Source organism: Gigantopelta aegis, chromosome 8 (genome assembly GCF_016097555.1).
Source record: "Gigantopelta aegis isolate Gae_Host chromosome 8, Gae_host_genome, whole genome shotgun sequence".
NCBI lineage: Eukaryota > Metazoa > Mollusca > Gastropoda > Neomphalida > Peltospiridae > Gigantopelta > Gigantopelta aegis.
Window position 1 is genome coordinate 75,225,275 of NC_054706.1, and position 18,691 is coordinate 75,243,965.

At 35.9% G+C, this 18,691-nt stretch overlaps 1 protein-coding gene across 1 annotated transcript in view; it reads right to left on the bottom strand.

Annotated features, from left to right (window-relative positions):
- Nucleotides 1-1,963: 1,963 nt before the first annotated feature.
- The window catches only part of LOC121379827, a 62,207-nt gene continuing 45,479 nt past the window's right edge, over nt 1,964-18,691 (bottom strand). Inside the window, exons 25-32 of the mRNA XM_041508479.1 lie at nt 18,314-18,415; nt 17,963-18,046; nt 11,046-11,174; nt 10,002-10,213; nt 8,310-8,438; nt 7,290-7,399; nt 5,227-5,415; nt 1,964-3,480 (exon numbers count right to left, since the gene is read on the bottom strand). Coding sequence (XP_041364413.1) covers nt 3,248-3,480; nt 5,227-5,415; nt 7,290-7,399; nt 8,310-8,438; nt 10,002-10,213; nt 11,046-11,174; nt 17,963-18,046; nt 18,314-18,415 — 1,188 coding nt within the window. The 3' untranslated portion in view covers nt 1,964-3,247. The remainder of the gene's footprint in view (nt 3,481-5,226; nt 5,416-7,289; nt 7,400-8,309; nt 8,439-10,001; nt 10,214-11,045; nt 11,175-17,962; nt 18,047-18,313; nt 18,416-18,691) is intronic.

Here is an 18,691-nt window from a genome sequence, read left to right on the forward strand (position 1 = left end):
ACAACCCACATAACTAAGGTGTTAAAGTTTGTTTTGTTTAATAACACCACTAGAGCATTTTGATTAATTAATCATCGACTGTTGGATGTCAAACCTATTTCATGGTCCATTCCTTGATGTGGTGAGGTAGCTTGCATGTCTCAATGACTCGGAGAGTTATGCCAGCTGGAGCATCGGCTCCTGGTAGGGTCACCCAAGCTGGACTGGTCATAGGGTAGAGACTAGACTAATATGGACCGAACTGACAGAGGACGTGAATCAAGAAAGACAACTGTCGAGAAGCAAACTCCAAAATCAAAACTGGGCTGGATAGGCTCAGAATCCTAGTAAGGAAACTCCTAGGAGAAGAAAAACTCCAAACTCAAACCAAATCCACTGAAGTCAGAGTACAGAAGCTTTGCATCAGCATTAGCGTGAAAACCGAAAGTACATGCACCAAGCTCTATGATGATCATGGATGTCAAACATTTGGTAATTCTGATAATGTAGGCAGCAAGGGAATGGATCCACCGAGGTCATTTGATCCTGCAACGCAAGCACTTCACTCAACCGACTGAGCTAAATTCAGCCCTAGTTGAGGTGTGTGTCTGGATAGAGGAATGAAAATGGTATAAGTTTTAAAAGATGTCTTATCACATTTACAGTTGCCAATCTATTCGTGAACCCTTCTCCAGCTACAGTGCACAGCTACAGTGCAAGATCACCCCAACCCCAAGATTCTATAAATGACAGGGTTTTCATCCCCCATGTAATATAATAACTTGTGGCTGCTGTTATCAGAAATAAATAAGAAATATAAATTGTTCATAATGCTGGACACATGGCCATAAAATAAAACTTCGCTACAGTGCAACATGCACCCCAGCCCACATTTCTATAAGTGACAAGAATTTTTGTCCTTGACAACAGAAAAATTAATATAATAAATTGTTGCTTCTGTTGTAAAAAATAAATAAGAAATATATATTGTTCACAATGCTTAACACATGGCCATAACACATGGCCATAAGATAAGCTCAGCTGACCACTTGAGCAAACACAACTGAAGCTTGAGTGATGGTGAAGTTAATCTACCTCTCACTAGTCACATGGCCAGTGTTAAGATAACCCACTTGATAACACGTCTAGATAGCAGCTGACACACCTTAAAACACTTTTTTTTTTTTTTTAACCCAATTGTTCACTGTATTTACCCGACAATCGGTTAAATACCGTGACAAGATCTGATGAAAGAATGAAACTTTAAACCGGTATCTTTTAACACTTTTAATAAAAACAGAAATATAAATATAGATTATTAAATAAATCAACAAGTTAACATTAAAGAAATATAGTCTAGGTAGCTGCATTTATGTTCTATTTGATTTCTTTATTAAGAAATTAGAAAACCGTTAAAAATTCACCATTCTCATTCTGTTGACTTTCTTTTTCTCGGAGAAAGTAAAAAAATATTTATTAAAAACACCTGAGCACATTTTAAACACTATTATTTATTTGTTTAATGTTTGTCACACACCTACTGATTAATACTGACATGGTCTGGTTGACACTAACCTGAAAATGTGTGCCAGCATACACCAGCCAATGTGATGGTCCTGTCACCATTTGCAAGTTCTGATGGAAGATTATTTCTGATAGATTATGTCACAAAACTGCAGATTAGACATAACCATCATATCTTTTCCCAGCACACACCTAAAAATTGGTCAGTCGAAAATTGGCGATAACACGACTGCCGAGTTGGTGTTAATCTACAGATGTGTGCCAAGCATAGCACACACCAAACGTAACTCTTGGTCTAGCGAGCCTATTTCTCATTCCAGCCAGTGCACCACGACTGGTATATCAAACACCATGGTATATGCTATCCTGTCTGTGGGATTGGGCATATTAATGATCCCTTGCTACTAATGGAAAAATGTAGTGAGTTTCCTCTAAGAATACATGTCAAAATTACCAAATGTTTGACATCCAATAGTCAATGATTAATAAATCAATGTGCTTTAGTAGTGTTGTTAAACAAAACAAACTTTAACTTTTAGTCTAGTGAATGTAAACCTGCTGCTGCCACATGGGCTACTCCTGTTGATCAGCAGCAATATGTCTTTTAGATACTTTACACTATAACCCATTTCATGATCTGTCACATCAGTCAGACGGTGCCGATTGGAAAACCCCCCACCAAAAATGTCCACCCTCAGGGGATCGATCACATGACACAATGCATCTCAAACATGTTCTCTACCACTGAGCCATTATCCTACTGTTTTTTGATTGAGATTCAATCTCAAAATCTTTTTTATTTACATGATTTGATTGGTGGACGAGTAGATAAGCAATAGGCTCGTCAAAATAAGCTGGCAGCCGGTGGATTTTTATAGCTACCGTATACTCAAATATGTTTACGAATAAAATATACAATTGCGAACATGTTGATAGAACCGCGAATTTAATTACGCACATACTTATTTCCGATTTGGTATAATATTGTTTACTATCTCTACACACCCAACCCATATCAGAATCAAGCAGTTAGAGGTCCACAAGGTCACGTGATTCTGTAAACCTGCCTGGTCACATGGGTTTGATCGAAATGACACACATTTGGGTGCAAGTCTGTTGTTACATAATCTCAGTTTTGTTTGTTTTCTTTGTAACCTTGAATGGAAGTTTGTGGGTACCACCAATAATGAAAAGTTATTTCTTATGATATTTGCGTGTAATATGGGTAATTTTGATTTTATTATCGGGGGCAGTCACAAAAATAATTCCTCGCGAAAATGTAAAATGAAAGCCCGATCGCGAATTATTTTAGTCGCGAAAATATTTGCGTATACTGTATTTTAAGTTGGTGCCAGCTGTTTTAGAGTAGTGTTCCAATTTAATTACCAATTAATCACATTATTGAGGAATATGTTTAACATCTTTGCTTGCTTTGAATCAACAGCTTTCATCATTGAAACACTCTGATGCTAACACAGTCTAACACTCTAGAGTTGTCAATTTAACCAACCCAAAAGCATATTTCTTACACATCCTCAAAAACCCATCTTTTCAAACTATAACTTATTTATTACTTAAGGTGCTTGTTCTATAAAAGTAAATCAGGTTTGGTAGTGCTAATTTCATTCGACCCATATCATGGTTACATGGCTTTGGCATCCAGATCATCACTAAGCAGAAGCCAATCAGAAATTATAAAAATAGATATCCATGTGTGATGTTTGACAAATACATCCGTTTGTTCTCATCCATCAAGAAACAGTGGAAGGTCGTCGTCTGTGTCACTGGTATCTGCTGGTATTGGATTTAACAGATTACTCAGTCGGAGGCGTTTTCTCGAAGGTTTGGTAATAACTGGTACAACTGTTTCATGGCTGTCATCTTCTGCTCGGCTGTCCATTGTGGTTAGCGAAACAATGGGAGACTTGTAGCAGTCATCAGTTTCCATGGGTACTGTTGAGTTTTCAAAATCATCATCTTGAAAAAGAACAAAACAAATATAAGCCAAATTGTGTTTATAGCATAACACCCATAGAAACAAGCATTTGTAGAGTACTGCTAAAGCATACATGTCCCCCACCGGGTCCCAACACATTTTTGTCTATATCTTACAGGGCATAAAATTTGGCACGAACGATTTTGTCGTTCATCTGTCGGTTATGCAAAAGCAATATTGACACCAACGACGAATCATTTGTGCAAAAACTATAATCGCTCGTCAGAAAATTATAACTATTTTTGGAATAAAATAACAAGAGAACGGGCCTAGCATTGCAGGTATGAGAAGAAAAAACAATGTATATTTTAAAGGTATGTAATAAATGCAGAACCTCACATACGTTATTTTTGCTTCCTATTTATTGCACACGTTTATTGTGAGCAAGAACATACCACTCGACTGCTACGCAGTCTCATGGTAAATATTCTTGCGCACAATAAACTTGTGCAATAAATAGGAAGCGAAAAAAATGTACGTGAAGTTCTGTATATTTATTTACTTTTTGACACCTGTGTGGTTACGTTGAAATATATGTATTAATTCTGAAACATGTATGGTAATAAAAACAAGTACAACCGTTGCTAAATCAATTTATTAAAATATGACATACACAGCGAAGAAAATAGTACATTTAATAAGGGACTTTAAAATAACGAAGTGGAAATTAGAACATGATGAAACTGAGTTGCAGCATTGATTGGATCGATCGAGGATTCGCAGAACTTCGGGTCTTTCCGTTCAGACCCGGAAGCTCAGACTATTGTTTGGAGCCAGCAAGTACTCCCCTATAACAGAACCAATGGGGTAGTGTGCTGAAATGTAAATGGCAGCTTTCAAGTTAGTCTCAGCATACCAAATAATAATAATAATTTAGTATTTATGATAAGAATTTGGAGAAAAGCTACGAAAATCGCCCATCTTAGATACTCATTTGATTACCGTTGCCGGTTAACCTTTTCATTTATATCTGAACCACTGAAGAAAATTGTTCGTGCAAACACTAAAACCACACGAACGACATATCGTTTGTCTGAAAAAACCTAATTTTATACCCTGTCCTAAGTTCAAGGACCATAAATGTGAAAAATTTGTAAATTGCTGTGAAAGTCAAACTTTATCTGTAAGGTATATAATAAAGCTATATACAAAACTTCAGGTCAATATCTTGAGACATTGTGAAAAACATGCAAAATTAAATTTCATACTGAAGTTTAAGGGCCATAACTCTGTCAAAAATAGTAAATCAGAGAAGTCAAACCTGATCTGTAACAGTACATGATAATTCTATACACAAAATTGCTGTTCAATATCTCAAGGCATTGTGAAAACAACATCCGGAAAAATATATGTGAGACAGATAAATGGACAGACAAACGGAGATGAAACCTACAGTCCTCTCTGGTTGGACCGGTAGGGGACTAATAAATCTATGCCAAGAACAGTTTTTAGGCAACATCAAAAAAGAAAGAAAAAAGAAAAAAGGAGATGTGTCACTAAAATCTGGAGGTGTTAATTTTTGGAATACAATTCTTAATGCAGGAGAAAATGCTTCAATTTTTTGGGTTTTTTTTTGGCAAAACTGAAAACATGGATGTAGCAAAAGTCTGATTAACTTTCAGTAATAAGACAATACTAATATTTCCTCGAGAGCCAACCTGTTGGAAGCCTTTTTCTTCAATCAACTCTTAAGGTATTAAACATTAAGTTTAAACTATGGTCATTACCTGACAGAGACATTGGTGGACTTTCATTCTCACTGTTTCTTTTGCTTTTTGTGGTTTTCCTAGACATTTCTTGTTTTGTCTTGTGATTATTATGTTCACTATTTGACTCCGGACTCGACTTTAGGTCAGTGATGATATTTTTAAGTTGTTTCTCCACTCTGTCACCTTTTTGTATGCCATTAGGTTGCTCTGTAAAATGTAGCACTTATTAACATTCTTAAAATTTAATACGCATTTGGTAAATAACATTATATAGTCATTTTATTATATGTATAATAGCATAATGTGTAAATGACAGTTCAACTTGAGTTCATGCTTTGAGAAAATAAGATGGCTGCATCTACTGAATTCAGTGAGGTATACAAGTGTAAGAAAGAAAGAAAACAAAAGAAAACTGGAAATAAGTTTAAGTTGGGAAGGACATTTAAATTTATTTTAAATCTGTTTTTTGGAGATATGTACAAACAAAAATACTACATGCATGTCCATTAGGTACCAACTCTTTGCCACTAATGTGGTATTCTCTATTGAAATAGTCAAGTGTTAAAAATAAATTATATATTTGCAGGACAAGTTTCTATTAACAAGATTCACCACAAATGAATGATTTTTAAAAACCTGCTTTTGCCACTCAAGTTACTTTTTAATGAAGCCATGCAGGTGTGTGTTATGAACAGTTTTAACTAGACAAGATAACATCTTAAGTACAGTAAGTATAAAAGTATAAAGATGGGATTGACAAGTGACAGACCTTCACAGTAAGTATAAAGGTATAAAGATGGGACTGACAAGTGTCAGACCTTCACAGTATGTATAAAGGTATAAAGATGGGACTGACAAGTGACAGACCTTCACAGTAAGTATACAGGTATAAAGATGGGACTGACAAGTGACAGACCTTCACAATAAGTATAAAGGTATAAAGATGGGACTGACAAGTGACAGACCTTCACAGTAAGTATAGAAGTATAAAGATGGAACTGGCAAGTGACAGACCTTCACAGTAAGTATAGAAGCATGGGCGTACATAGTGGGGGGGTTCGATGGGTTCGACTGAACCCCCCCTGAAATCGCTTTTTTTTATAATTTAATATATCTGACATTGATATCTGACATTATTATATACTCAAATAGAAATATATGCCCAATATCTCTGCAATCTATTTTGGAACCCCCCTTTTCAAAACTCAACATAGAAATATATGCCCAATATCTCTGCAATCTGTTTTGGAACCCCCCTTTTCCAAATCCTATGTACGCCCATGAGAAGTATAAATATGGGACTGACAAGTGACAGACCTTCACAGTAAGTATAAAGGTATAAAGATGGGACTGACAAGTGTCAGACCTTCAATGCAAGTATAAAGATATAAAGATGGGACTGACAAGTGACAGACCTTCACAGCAAGTATAAAGGTATAAAGATGGGACTGACAAGTGACAGACCTTCACAACAAGTATAAAGGTATAAAGATGGGACTGACAAGTGACAGACCTTCACAGTAAGTATAAAGATGGGACTGACAAGTGACAGACCTTCACAGCAAGTATAAAGGTATAAAGATGGGACTGACAAGTGACAGACCGTCACAGCAAGTATAAAGGTATAAAGATGGGACTGACAAGTGACTGACCTTCACAGTAAGTATAAAGGTATAAAGATGGGACTGACAAGTGACAGACCTTCACAGCAAGTATAAAGGTATAAAGATGGGACTGACAAGTGACAGACCTTCACAGCAAGTATACAGGTATAAAGATGGGACTGACAAGTGACAGACCTTCACAGTAAGTATAAAGGTATAAAGATGGGACTGACAAGTGACAGACCTTCACAGTAAGTATAAAGGTATAAAGATGGGACTGACAAGTGTCAGACCTTCACAGTAAGTATAAAGGTGGGACTGACAAGTGTCCTTCACAGTAAGTATAAAGGTATAAAGATGGGACTGACAAGTGACAGACCTTCACAGTAAGTATACAGGTATAAAGATGGGACTGACAAGTGTCAGACCTTCACAGTAAGTATAAAGGTATAAAGATGGGACTGACAAGTGACAGACCTTCACAGTGCTGCAAGACCTTTGCCCACAGACTGTTACGTGACAGGTTCTTCAAGTTGCCCACAATCAACAGATGATGTCTGGCTCGGGTTAGAGCAACGTTCATCCTCCTAAAACAGAAAATCTTACACATTCATAGTGTATTTTAAACAACAATTCTTCAGAATTCAATATTTAGTGCACTGTTATGAACATCCATTGGTGCAACTATAAACCAAGTTTTACTGACCTAGGACATATAGTGTGTGAAAAACTGATCTACACATGAAACCGTAATGCAAAAGTTGACGCAGCTGCCACTGCCATCGGAAATGTAAAAACCTATATCTCACTTTTTCACAAGCGAGAAATTTTTTATGAAATCTGAAATTCAGTTAAAACTTTTTATTAATGAATTTGAATTCTGTAAGTCTTGTATATTCTAAATTCTGTGTTGTAAAATATACATAAATCCAGCTGCTAATTGTATACAAATTTCAATGAACCTTTTAGTGTTGAAGATTAATTTATTATATAACATTTAGTTTTATCTCTTAAAAAATATCAGTGAAATAAAAGTGTGATCAGTCACTCAGTGACGATAACACATTTTAGAGTGAAAAATTCACTCTAAAATGTGTTATCATCACTGTAAAAAGTGTTATCTTCACTGTAAAAAAGCTGGAACTATTTTGCTGCAGGCATTTTAAAAATAAAGGTAAATTGCCAAAAGTTATATAATAAATAGAAAATTTCATGTCAAATATGATTTATATCTCATCTCGTGAAGTTTGCAATCATATCACACTCGTTGTGCAAGCAACTTCACTCGATGAGACAAAAAACATGAAGTATCCTCTATGTATTCATGTGCATGTGGGAGTAGAAAGGTAGTGTTGGAATGTACAAAACACACACATGGACAGAGGATAAAATAGAGACAGAAAACCAAGTTCTAGAGTAAGTACATCTGGACTGTTATCCATGGTAAGTGTCATACAATCAGATGTCTCAATGACAAACATGAAGATCATTCCTTACTTGTCACTGTCTATAAATCCCAAGCTGTTTGATCTGACACACGACAGGATGATGATATCTCTCTCCCCACCTTGAAATGCATCCACAGTAGAAACCTGAATCACTTTCAGCTCTTTGTGTTTTGAGAGTCTAAAAAAATATAATCTTAGTACCAAACCAAACATCTTAATGGGAAATACTAGAGTCACTCATAATTCTTTGTGTTATTACCTTAAGATCAAAACCCTAAACAATCTTTGGACAAAAGAAAAATACTTGGACAAGAAGTCATGGACAATGATTAGTGTCGGTAATTATGTCGATATCTCCAGTCGCAGTGCATTCATTTGTTCTGGTCAGTGTCCACAAATGATATATCAAAGGATGTGGCAGGTGCTTGGACTGCGTGCCAAGTAAAGTGCACACAAATGAGTTACTCTAAACTAACTAGAAGATGCAACCCCTGGGACAGTTGTGAGTTTCTTTTCTAGGAAACTGGATTACTAATATTACTAATTATATATAATATCTGACATTTTCAGTGCAATCAAAGTAAGTGATATTTTTCAGATCACATACTTTAAAAATTTGATAACTTTGCAAATTAGATGTAAATTAGTCGAGGTCTCGGCACTAGGTTTATTGACATTTAAGCAAACGTACTTGGGTGACACTCCATGATTGACGTATGCATTCATAGTCATCAAATAAAAACATTTCAATGGCAATTTGACACTGAAAGCTGTCCAGCGTTCAGAAAACAAAAAACGTTAGGCATAACTTTATTTTGATGTAAGGACATCCAAAATGATGTCATTCGAGTTTGACGTCATTTCCATTCAAAAATACACTGCGCCACATATTCTTACGTCCTTTGAATATCTAGTAATGGCGGACTGGAATTAAAGTTGCGTGTACAGTTTACAAAAACACGTTGTATTAAGCTTGAGATTATATGATAAAGAGATTATTACCCTCGTGTATTTTGCCATCGTCAATATCATATATTAGGAAGAAAAATAATGTATTATGCTCGCCAGAGGCTCGCATAATACAATTTTTATTCCTAATATATGATATTGACGATACTGAAAAACACTCTGGTAATAACCTCTGTATATCTAAAACCACTAATAATAAACAGAGCTGAGAGGTTGTTAAAATTATTAATTTCCATCTGCTCTTACTGCTGACAAAATTATTCTGAAAGAAAACACACTCAGTCCATGACTGAACATGATGACCAATGGGAAATCATTAATGAATCCCAATAAAATATGAGTTTTTTAATATAAAAAAAATCAACCAAATCTATGATAAATTAGTCAAGGTTGATATGTTACATATTAAAAAACATTAGTAGTGCATTCTCTTTATTCTATTACACATTTAAAATAACATTTTAAGATATTTTGTAATCACAGTTCTAAAGTCGCCTCCATTGGTAATATGACATCATCGCAATTAACACAAATATAGTTTGACTTCACACACTGTAACGAAATCTTATGAAAATGTTATGCTCAGGTATACAGATCTTGTTGGATAGCAAAAAAGTATATTAACCGGGTTAATAATGGTAAATATCAAATGGGTTTATGACATGGATATTATGGGCAAGTTAGTTACTAATGGTAAATATCAAATGGGTTTATGACTTGGATATTATGGGTAAGTTATGGGACAAAACAAAATTGACATGTAAAGATGTACCTGCTACTATGAAGTAGCGCCATAACCTTGAACACTTGTGCCTTGTACAGTGTGATAACGCCAATCATAGCAGGCTCCACCCCCTCTGCAATCAGAGTGTCAACCATGAGTACAACAAGCCCCGCCTCCTCTTCATTATAGTAGCTGCCTGACCCATCGTCACATTCCTTCCCATGAGCGACGTCATAGAAACACAGCGTGGGGAATGTTTCCTATAATTAGAATACTAGTCTTAAAATGATACTGAAATTTATAATTTAATAACCTAATATTTTAAAAAAAGTATTTACTGTAAAATACTTTATTTTCGCGGGAATAAATTTTCATGTTTTAATGAAAATTAGTTCATTCGCGAGCATCTATTTTCGCAAATCTCCCATCCCTTCCCCAGTAAAAATAAAGTATTTTACAGTACTGCGTTATGTCAAGTTGACAGTAAAAATGTATTGCTGTATAATACCAATCCCAAAACCACTTATTTTGTGATGCTTATAATTTGGTTAAACTTAATAACAATTCTGCAGTAATCTAGGTGCATAGTGCTTGAGTGAAACATAATTCCTACTGAGTGAAACATAATTCCTATTAAGTGAAACATAATTCCTACTGAGTGAAAGATAATTCCTACTGAGTGAAAGACATTCCACATTCTTGTTCTTTTGTTACAATATGTTTACATTAACCGTTTTTCTTGTTTTAAAATCTCAAAGCAGATAATAATGAAGTACATCAGGTAAAATAGATGTTAAAATGTGCTGAATAAGCAACTAGCAGAGTTAGGCTTATGACTGCTGGTAAACAGCAAAACAAATAAGAATCATGGAATAATATTTAGTACAATTCTTTTACAGAACAAATAATGGTTAAAACACATTATAAAGATTCAACATCTGAATCCATGTATTACATTCTAGCAAAGGAAATAGAGGTGATACCACAACACCAAGTTGTATGACATTTAAATGCATTGAGTAATGGTGATACCTGTACCTCAATACTAATTTTCAGAACTGGTTGGTGTGAATGTTTCTGGTTTCTACTCACAGAAAGAGGTTGACGACTTTGTTGAGAAACTCCGTCCTGCAGCACCCCATTGTAGAACAAGTGGTTAGAAATAGCACTTATTAGTGGATGACATCGGTACTGAGTATGCAGGACGATCGGGGAGTATCCCTTCAAAACAAAACTTAAAGTTACTCTTCGATTGATCCTGCTCTAATATACATCTTCAGTAATAGAAATAAGCAGAAAGGTTCACTAATCCACCGCACAAGTAAATCTAGAAATCTACTTGTCCACCAATATTTTCACTTGTCCACCGCACAAGTAAATCCACCATTATTTTCACTTGTCCACCGCACAAGTAAATCTAGAAATCTACTTGTCCACCATTATTTTCACTAGTCCACTGCACAAGTAAATCTAAAAATCTACTTGTCCACCAATATTTTCACTTGTCCACCGCACAAGTAAATCTAGAAATCTACTTGTCCACCAATATTTTCACTTGTCCACCGCACAAGTATATCTATAAATCTACTTTTTTACCAATATTTTCACTTGTCCAAATAAATGGTTTTTAATTTTTTTTATTGAAGTACAAGGAAGATGTTTTTGATTGCTCAAACTGAAAATGCATTGGACATTTTTACTTGTCCACTGGACAACCATTGAGATACATTTTGCTTGTCAGAGCAGATTTGCACTTGTCAGGACAAATGGACAAGTACTTATTTCGACCAGTGATCTCAATTTACATGAAACAGCAAAGTAATATAACATTAAACAGATGAAAGTTACTCTGGACAAAAAGAAAAATCTGGAAAACTGAATGGTCTTTTAAAAAAAAAAAAGGAGTCATTGTGAGCTTTACATTAAGAATATGACAGAAACAGTTTGTAAGTATCTCAAGAATCCAGAATATAGGGAAAATGCAAAGGTTTTTCATCCATTAGACACCATTTATCTCAACTCGTTTAAAAATGTATCCGCTTGCTTTTGCTCATTAGACACAATTTCAAACAACAAGATAAATGGTATTTAATGGCCACTCATGTAGTATTCTTTATGTATTGTTTACTTAAAATACAGCAGATTTCACAATGTTATGTTAAACAATATTGAGAGATTACACAGAGTTAATTGTAATAATAATGGACACACACACACACACACACACATTCTTCACATCTGCAATTATATTGTCAAACAGAGTCTGCTATTATCGTTATATAACACACTGATTCAATACAGCACTCAAAATTTTCTTCAGTCTGTCAAACAGAATCTGCTATTATCGTTATATAACACTCTGATTCAATACAGCACTCACCATCTTCATCAGTCTGTCAAACAGAGTCTGCTATTATCGTTATACAACACTCTGATTCAATACAGCACTCACCATCTTCATCAGTCTGTCAAACAGAGTGCTATTATCGTTATATAACACTCTGATTCAATACAGCACTCACCATCTTCATCAGTCTGTCAAACAGTCTGCTATTATCGTTATATAACACTCTGATTCAATACAGCACTCACCATCTTCATCAGTCTGTCAAACAGAGTCTGCTATTATCGTTATATAACACTCTGATTCAATACAGCAGTCACCATTTTCTTCAGTCTGTCAAACAGAGTCTGCTATTATCGTTATATAACACTGATTCAATACAGCACTCACCATCTTCATCAGTCTGTCAAACAGAGTCTGCTATTATCATTATATAACACTGATTCAATACAGCACTCACCATCTTCATCAGTCTGTCAAACAGAGTCTGCTATTATCGTTATATAACACTGATTCAATACAGCACTCACCATCTTCATCAGTCTGTCAAACAGTCTGCTATTATCATTATACAACACTGATTCAATACAGCACTCACCATCTTCATCAGTCTGTCAAACAGAGTCTGCTATTATCGTTATATAACACTGATTCAATACAGCACTCACCATCTTCATCAGTCTGTCAAACAGTCTGCTATTATCATTATACAACACTGATTCAATACAGCACTCACCATCTTCATCAGTCTGTCAAACAGTCTGCTATTATTGTTATACAACGCTCTGATTCTATACAGCACTCACCATCTTCATCAGTCTGTCAAACAGTCTGCTATTATTGTTATACAACACTCTGATTCAATACAGCACTCACCATCTTCATCAGTCTGTCAAACAGTCTGCTATTATCGTTATACAACACTCTGACTCAATACAGCACTCACCATCTTCATCAGTCTGTCAAACAGTCTGCTATTATCGTTATATAACACTCTGATTCAATACAGCACTCACCATCTTCATCAGTCTGTCAAACAGTCTGCTATTATCATTATATAACACTCTGACTCAATACAACACTCACCATCTTCATCAGTCTGTCAAACAGTCTGCTATTATCGTCATATAACACTCTGATTCAATACAGCACTCACCATCTTCATCAGTCTGTCAAACAAAGTCTGCTATTAGCATTATATAACACTCTGATTCAATACAGCACTCACCATCTTCATCAGTCTGTCAAACAGTCTGCTATTATCATTATATAACACTCTGACTCAATACAGCACTCACCATCTTCATCAGTCTGTCAAACAGTCTGCTATTATCGTTATATAACACTCTGATTCAATACAGCACTCACCATCTTCATCAGTCTGTCAAACAAAGTCTGCTATTATCATTATACAACACTCTGATTCAATACAGCACTCACCATCTTCATCAGTCTGTCAAACAGAATCTGCAATTATCATTATATAACACTCTGATTCAATACAGCACTCACCATCTTCATCAGTCTGTCAAACAAAGTCTGCTATTATCGTTATACAACACTCTGATTCAATACAGCACTCACCATCTTCATCAGTCTGTCAAACAAAGTCTGCTATTATCGTTATACAACACTCTGATTCAATACAGCACTCACCATCTTCATCAGTCTGTCAAACAGTCTGCTATTATCGTTATACAACACTCTGATTCAATACAATCTTCATCAGTCTGTCAAACAGTCTGCTATTATCTTTATATAACACTCTGATTCAATACAGCACTCACCATCTTCATCAGTCTGTCAAACAGAGTCTGCTATTATCTTTATACAACACTCTGATTCAATACAGCACTCACCATCTTCATCAGTCTGTCAAACAAAGTCTGCTATTATCGTTATACAACACTCTGATTCAATACAGCACTCACCATCTTCATCAGTCTGTCAAACAGTCTGCTATTATCGTTATACAACACTCTGATTCAATACAATCTTCATCAGTCTGTCAAACAGTCTGCTATTATCTTTATATAACACTCTGATTCAATACAGCACTCACCATCTTCATCAGTCTGTCAAACAGAGTCTGCTATTATCTTTATACAACACTCTGATTCAATACAGCACTCACCATCTTCATCAGTCTGTCAAACAGAGTCTGCTATTATCTTTATACAACACTCTGATTCAATACAGCACTCACCAGTTTCTTCAGTCTGTCAAACAGAGTCTGCTATTATCGTTATACAACACTGATTCAATACAGCACTCACCATCTTCATCAGTCTGTCAAACAGACTCTGCTATAATCGTTATACAACACTCTGATTCAATACAGCACTCACCATCTTCATCAGTCTGTCAAACAGTCTGCTATTATCGTTATACAACACTCTGATTCAATACAGCACTCACCATCTTCATCAGTCTGTCAAACAGACTCTGCTATTATCGTTATACAACACTCTGATTCAATACAGCACTCACCATCTTCATCAGTCTGTCAAACAGTCTGCTATTATCGTTATACAACACTCTGATTCAAAACAGCACTCACCATCTTCATCAGTCTGTCAAACAGAGTCTGCAATTATCGTTATACAACACACTGATTCAATACAGCACTCACCATCTTCATCAGTCTGTCAAACAGTCTGCTATTATCGTCATATAACACACTGATTCAATACAGCACTCACCATCTTCATCAGTCTGTCAAACAAAGTCTGCTATTATCATTATATAACACTCTGATTCAATACAGCACTCACCATCTTCATCAGTCTGTCAAACAGTCTGCTATTATCATTATATAACACTCTGACTCAATACAGCACTCACCATCTTCATCAGTCTGTCAAACAGTCTGCTATTATCGTTATATAACACTGATTCAATACAGCACTCACCATCTTCATCAGTGTCAAACAGTCTGCTATTATCATTATATAACACTCTGATTCAATACAGCACTCACCATCTTCATCAGTCTGTCAAACAGTCTGCTATTATCGTTATATAACACTCTGATTCAATACAGCACTCACCATCTTCATCAGTCTGTCAAACAGTCTGCTATTATCGTTATATAACACTCTGATTCAATACAGCACTCACCATCTTCATCAGTCTGTCAAACAGTCTGCTATTATCGTTATATAACACTCTGATTCAATACAGCACTCACCATCTTCATCAGTCTGTCAAACAGTCTGCTATTATCGTTATATAACACTCTGATTCAATACAGCACTCACCATCTTCATCAGTCTGTCAAACAGTCTGCTATTATCGATTCAATACAGCACTCACCATCTTCATCAGTCTGTCAAACAGTCTGCTATTATCGTCATATAACACTCTGATTCAATACAGCACTCACCATCTTCATCAGTCTGTCAAACAGTCTGCTATTATCGTTATATAACACTCTGATTCAATACAGCACTCACCATCTTCATCAGTCTGTCAAACAGTCTGCTATTATCATTATATAACACTCTGACTCAATACAGCACTCACCATCTTCATCAGTCTGTCAAACAGTCTGCTATTATCGTTATACAACACTCTGATTCAATACAGCACTCACCATCTTCATCAGTCTGTCAAACAGTCTGCTATTATCGTTATACAACACTCTGATTCAATACAATCTTCATCAGTCTGTCAAACAGTCTGCTATTATCTTTATATAACACTCTGATTCAATACAGCACTCACCATCTTCATCAGTCTGTCAAACAGTCTGCTATTATCTTATACAACACTCTGATTCAATACAGCACTCACCATCTTCATCAGTCTGTCAAACAGTCTGCTATTATCGTTATACTGATTCAATATCTTCATCAGTCTGTCAAACAGTCTGCTATTATCATATAACTCTGATTCAATACAGCACTCACCATCTTCATCAGTCTGTCAAACAGAGTCTGCTATTATCTTTATATAACACTCTGATTCAATACAGCACTCACCATCTTCATCAGTCTGTCAAACAAAGTCTGCTATTATCGTTATACAACACTCTGATTCAATACAGCACTCACCATCTTCATCAGTCTGTCAAACAGTCTGCTATTATCGTTATATAACACTCTGATTCAATACAGCTTCATCAGTCTGTCAAACAGTCTGCTATTATCTTTATATAACACTCTGATTCAATACAGCACTCACCATCTTCATCAGTCTGTCAAACAGAGTCTGCTATTATCTTTATACAACACTCTGATTCAATACAGCACTCACCATCTTCATCAGTCTGTCAAACAGAGTCTGCTATTATCTTTATACAACACTCTGATTCAATACAGCACTCACCACTTCAGTCTGTCAAACAGAGTCTGCTATTATCGTTATACAACACTGATTCAATACAGCACTCACCATCTTCATCAGTCTGTCAAACAGACTCTGCTATAATCGTTATACAACACTCTGATTCAATACAGCACTCACCATCTTCATCAGTCTGTCAAACAGTCTGCTATTATCGTTATACAACACTCTGATTCAATACAGCACTCACCATCTTCATCAGTCTGTCAAACAGACTCTGCTATTATCGTTATACAACACTCTGATTCAATACAGCACTCACCATCTTCATCAGTCTGTCAAACAGTCTGCTATTATCGTTATACAACACTCTGATTCAAAACAGCACTCACCATCTTCATCAGTCTGTCAAACAGTCTGCTATTATCGTTATGTAACACTCTGATTCAATACAGCACTCACCATCTTCATCAGTCTGTCAAACAGTCTGCTATTATCGTTATATAACACTCTGATTCAATACAGCACTCACCATCTTCATCAGTCTGTCAAACAGTCTGCTATTATCGTCATATAACACACTGATTCAATACAACACTCACCATCTTCATCAGTCTGTCAAACAGTCTGCTATTATCGTTATGTAACACTCTGATTCAATACAGCACTCACCATCTTCATCAGTCTGTCAAACAAAGTCTGCTATTATCATTATATAACACTCTGATTCAATACAGCACTCACCATCTTCATCAGTCTGTCAAACAGTCTGCTATTATCATTATATAACACTCTGACTCAATACAGCACTCACCATCTTCATCAGTCTGTCAAACAGACTCTGCTATTATTGTTATATAACACTCTGATTCAATACAGCACTCACCATCTTCATCAGTCTGTCAAACAGTCTGCTATTATCGTTATATAACACTCTGATTCAATACAGCACTCACCATCTTCATCAGTCTGTCAAACAGTCTGCTATTATCGTTATATAACACTCTGATTCAATACAGCACTCACCATCTTCATCAGTCTGTCAAACAGTCTGCTATTATCGTTATATAACACTCTGATTCAATACAGCACTCACCATCTTCATCAGTCTGTCAAACAGTCTGCTATTATCGTCATATAACACACTGATTCAATACAACACTCACCATCTTCATCAGTCTGTCAAACAGAGTCTGCTATTATCATTATATAACACTGATTCAATACAGCACTCACCATCTTCATCAGTCTGTCAAACAGAGTCTGCTATTATCGTTATATAACACACTGATTCAATACAGCACTCACCAGCTTCATCAGTCTGTCAAACAGAGTCTGCTATTATCATTATATAACACTGATTCAATACAGCACTCACCAGCTTCATCAGTCTGTCAAACAGAGTCTGCTCCAAACCTTCCTGGTGACCAGCCTCGGATCCCTGGATCGTCGGGTCCAGTTGCTGAAATATCAAGCATTCTGAGAGTACTGCCGGTAACAAAACATTATCATATTTCCTAAGTTCAAGGGACATAACTCTGTCAAAAATGGGGGAGGCAAACACAAGTTGAGGTAACCTATTTCAAGTTAATGATGTAAATTTAATGTCTGAACGAAAATTGCGTTATGCAAAACTAAGCTTTGATGCACAAATGAAACTATTATTCTTGCAACTTTTAGAGGCCTGAAGCTAAGAGCCATTAATGAAGACACTGAAACAAGTTACTACCTTTGGATCGCCGACCAGCACAAGTTTCTCACACCCGAATCTGGCAATGGGGAGAAGTGAGGACGGCTCAGTCATCTGACTACTCTCGTCAAGCACAACAAACTGAAATATCAATAACAAGCTGTTATATCCACATGTCATAATATACACTGTTTTATTACATACCCATTAAATCTTACTATATAAATACAGTCCTCAATACAAAAATTAAATATACTTTTCTGTATTGAACTCAACTGCCGGAACTATGCCGTATTCAATGCTACTATTTATAGCACATGGTTACCGGGAATGCCCTTAGCGATATGTAAACAAAGTTGGTGCTTGGCTTGAATTGCCTATTAAAGCAGTTAACTGTTATGCATGTTTAAAATGCTA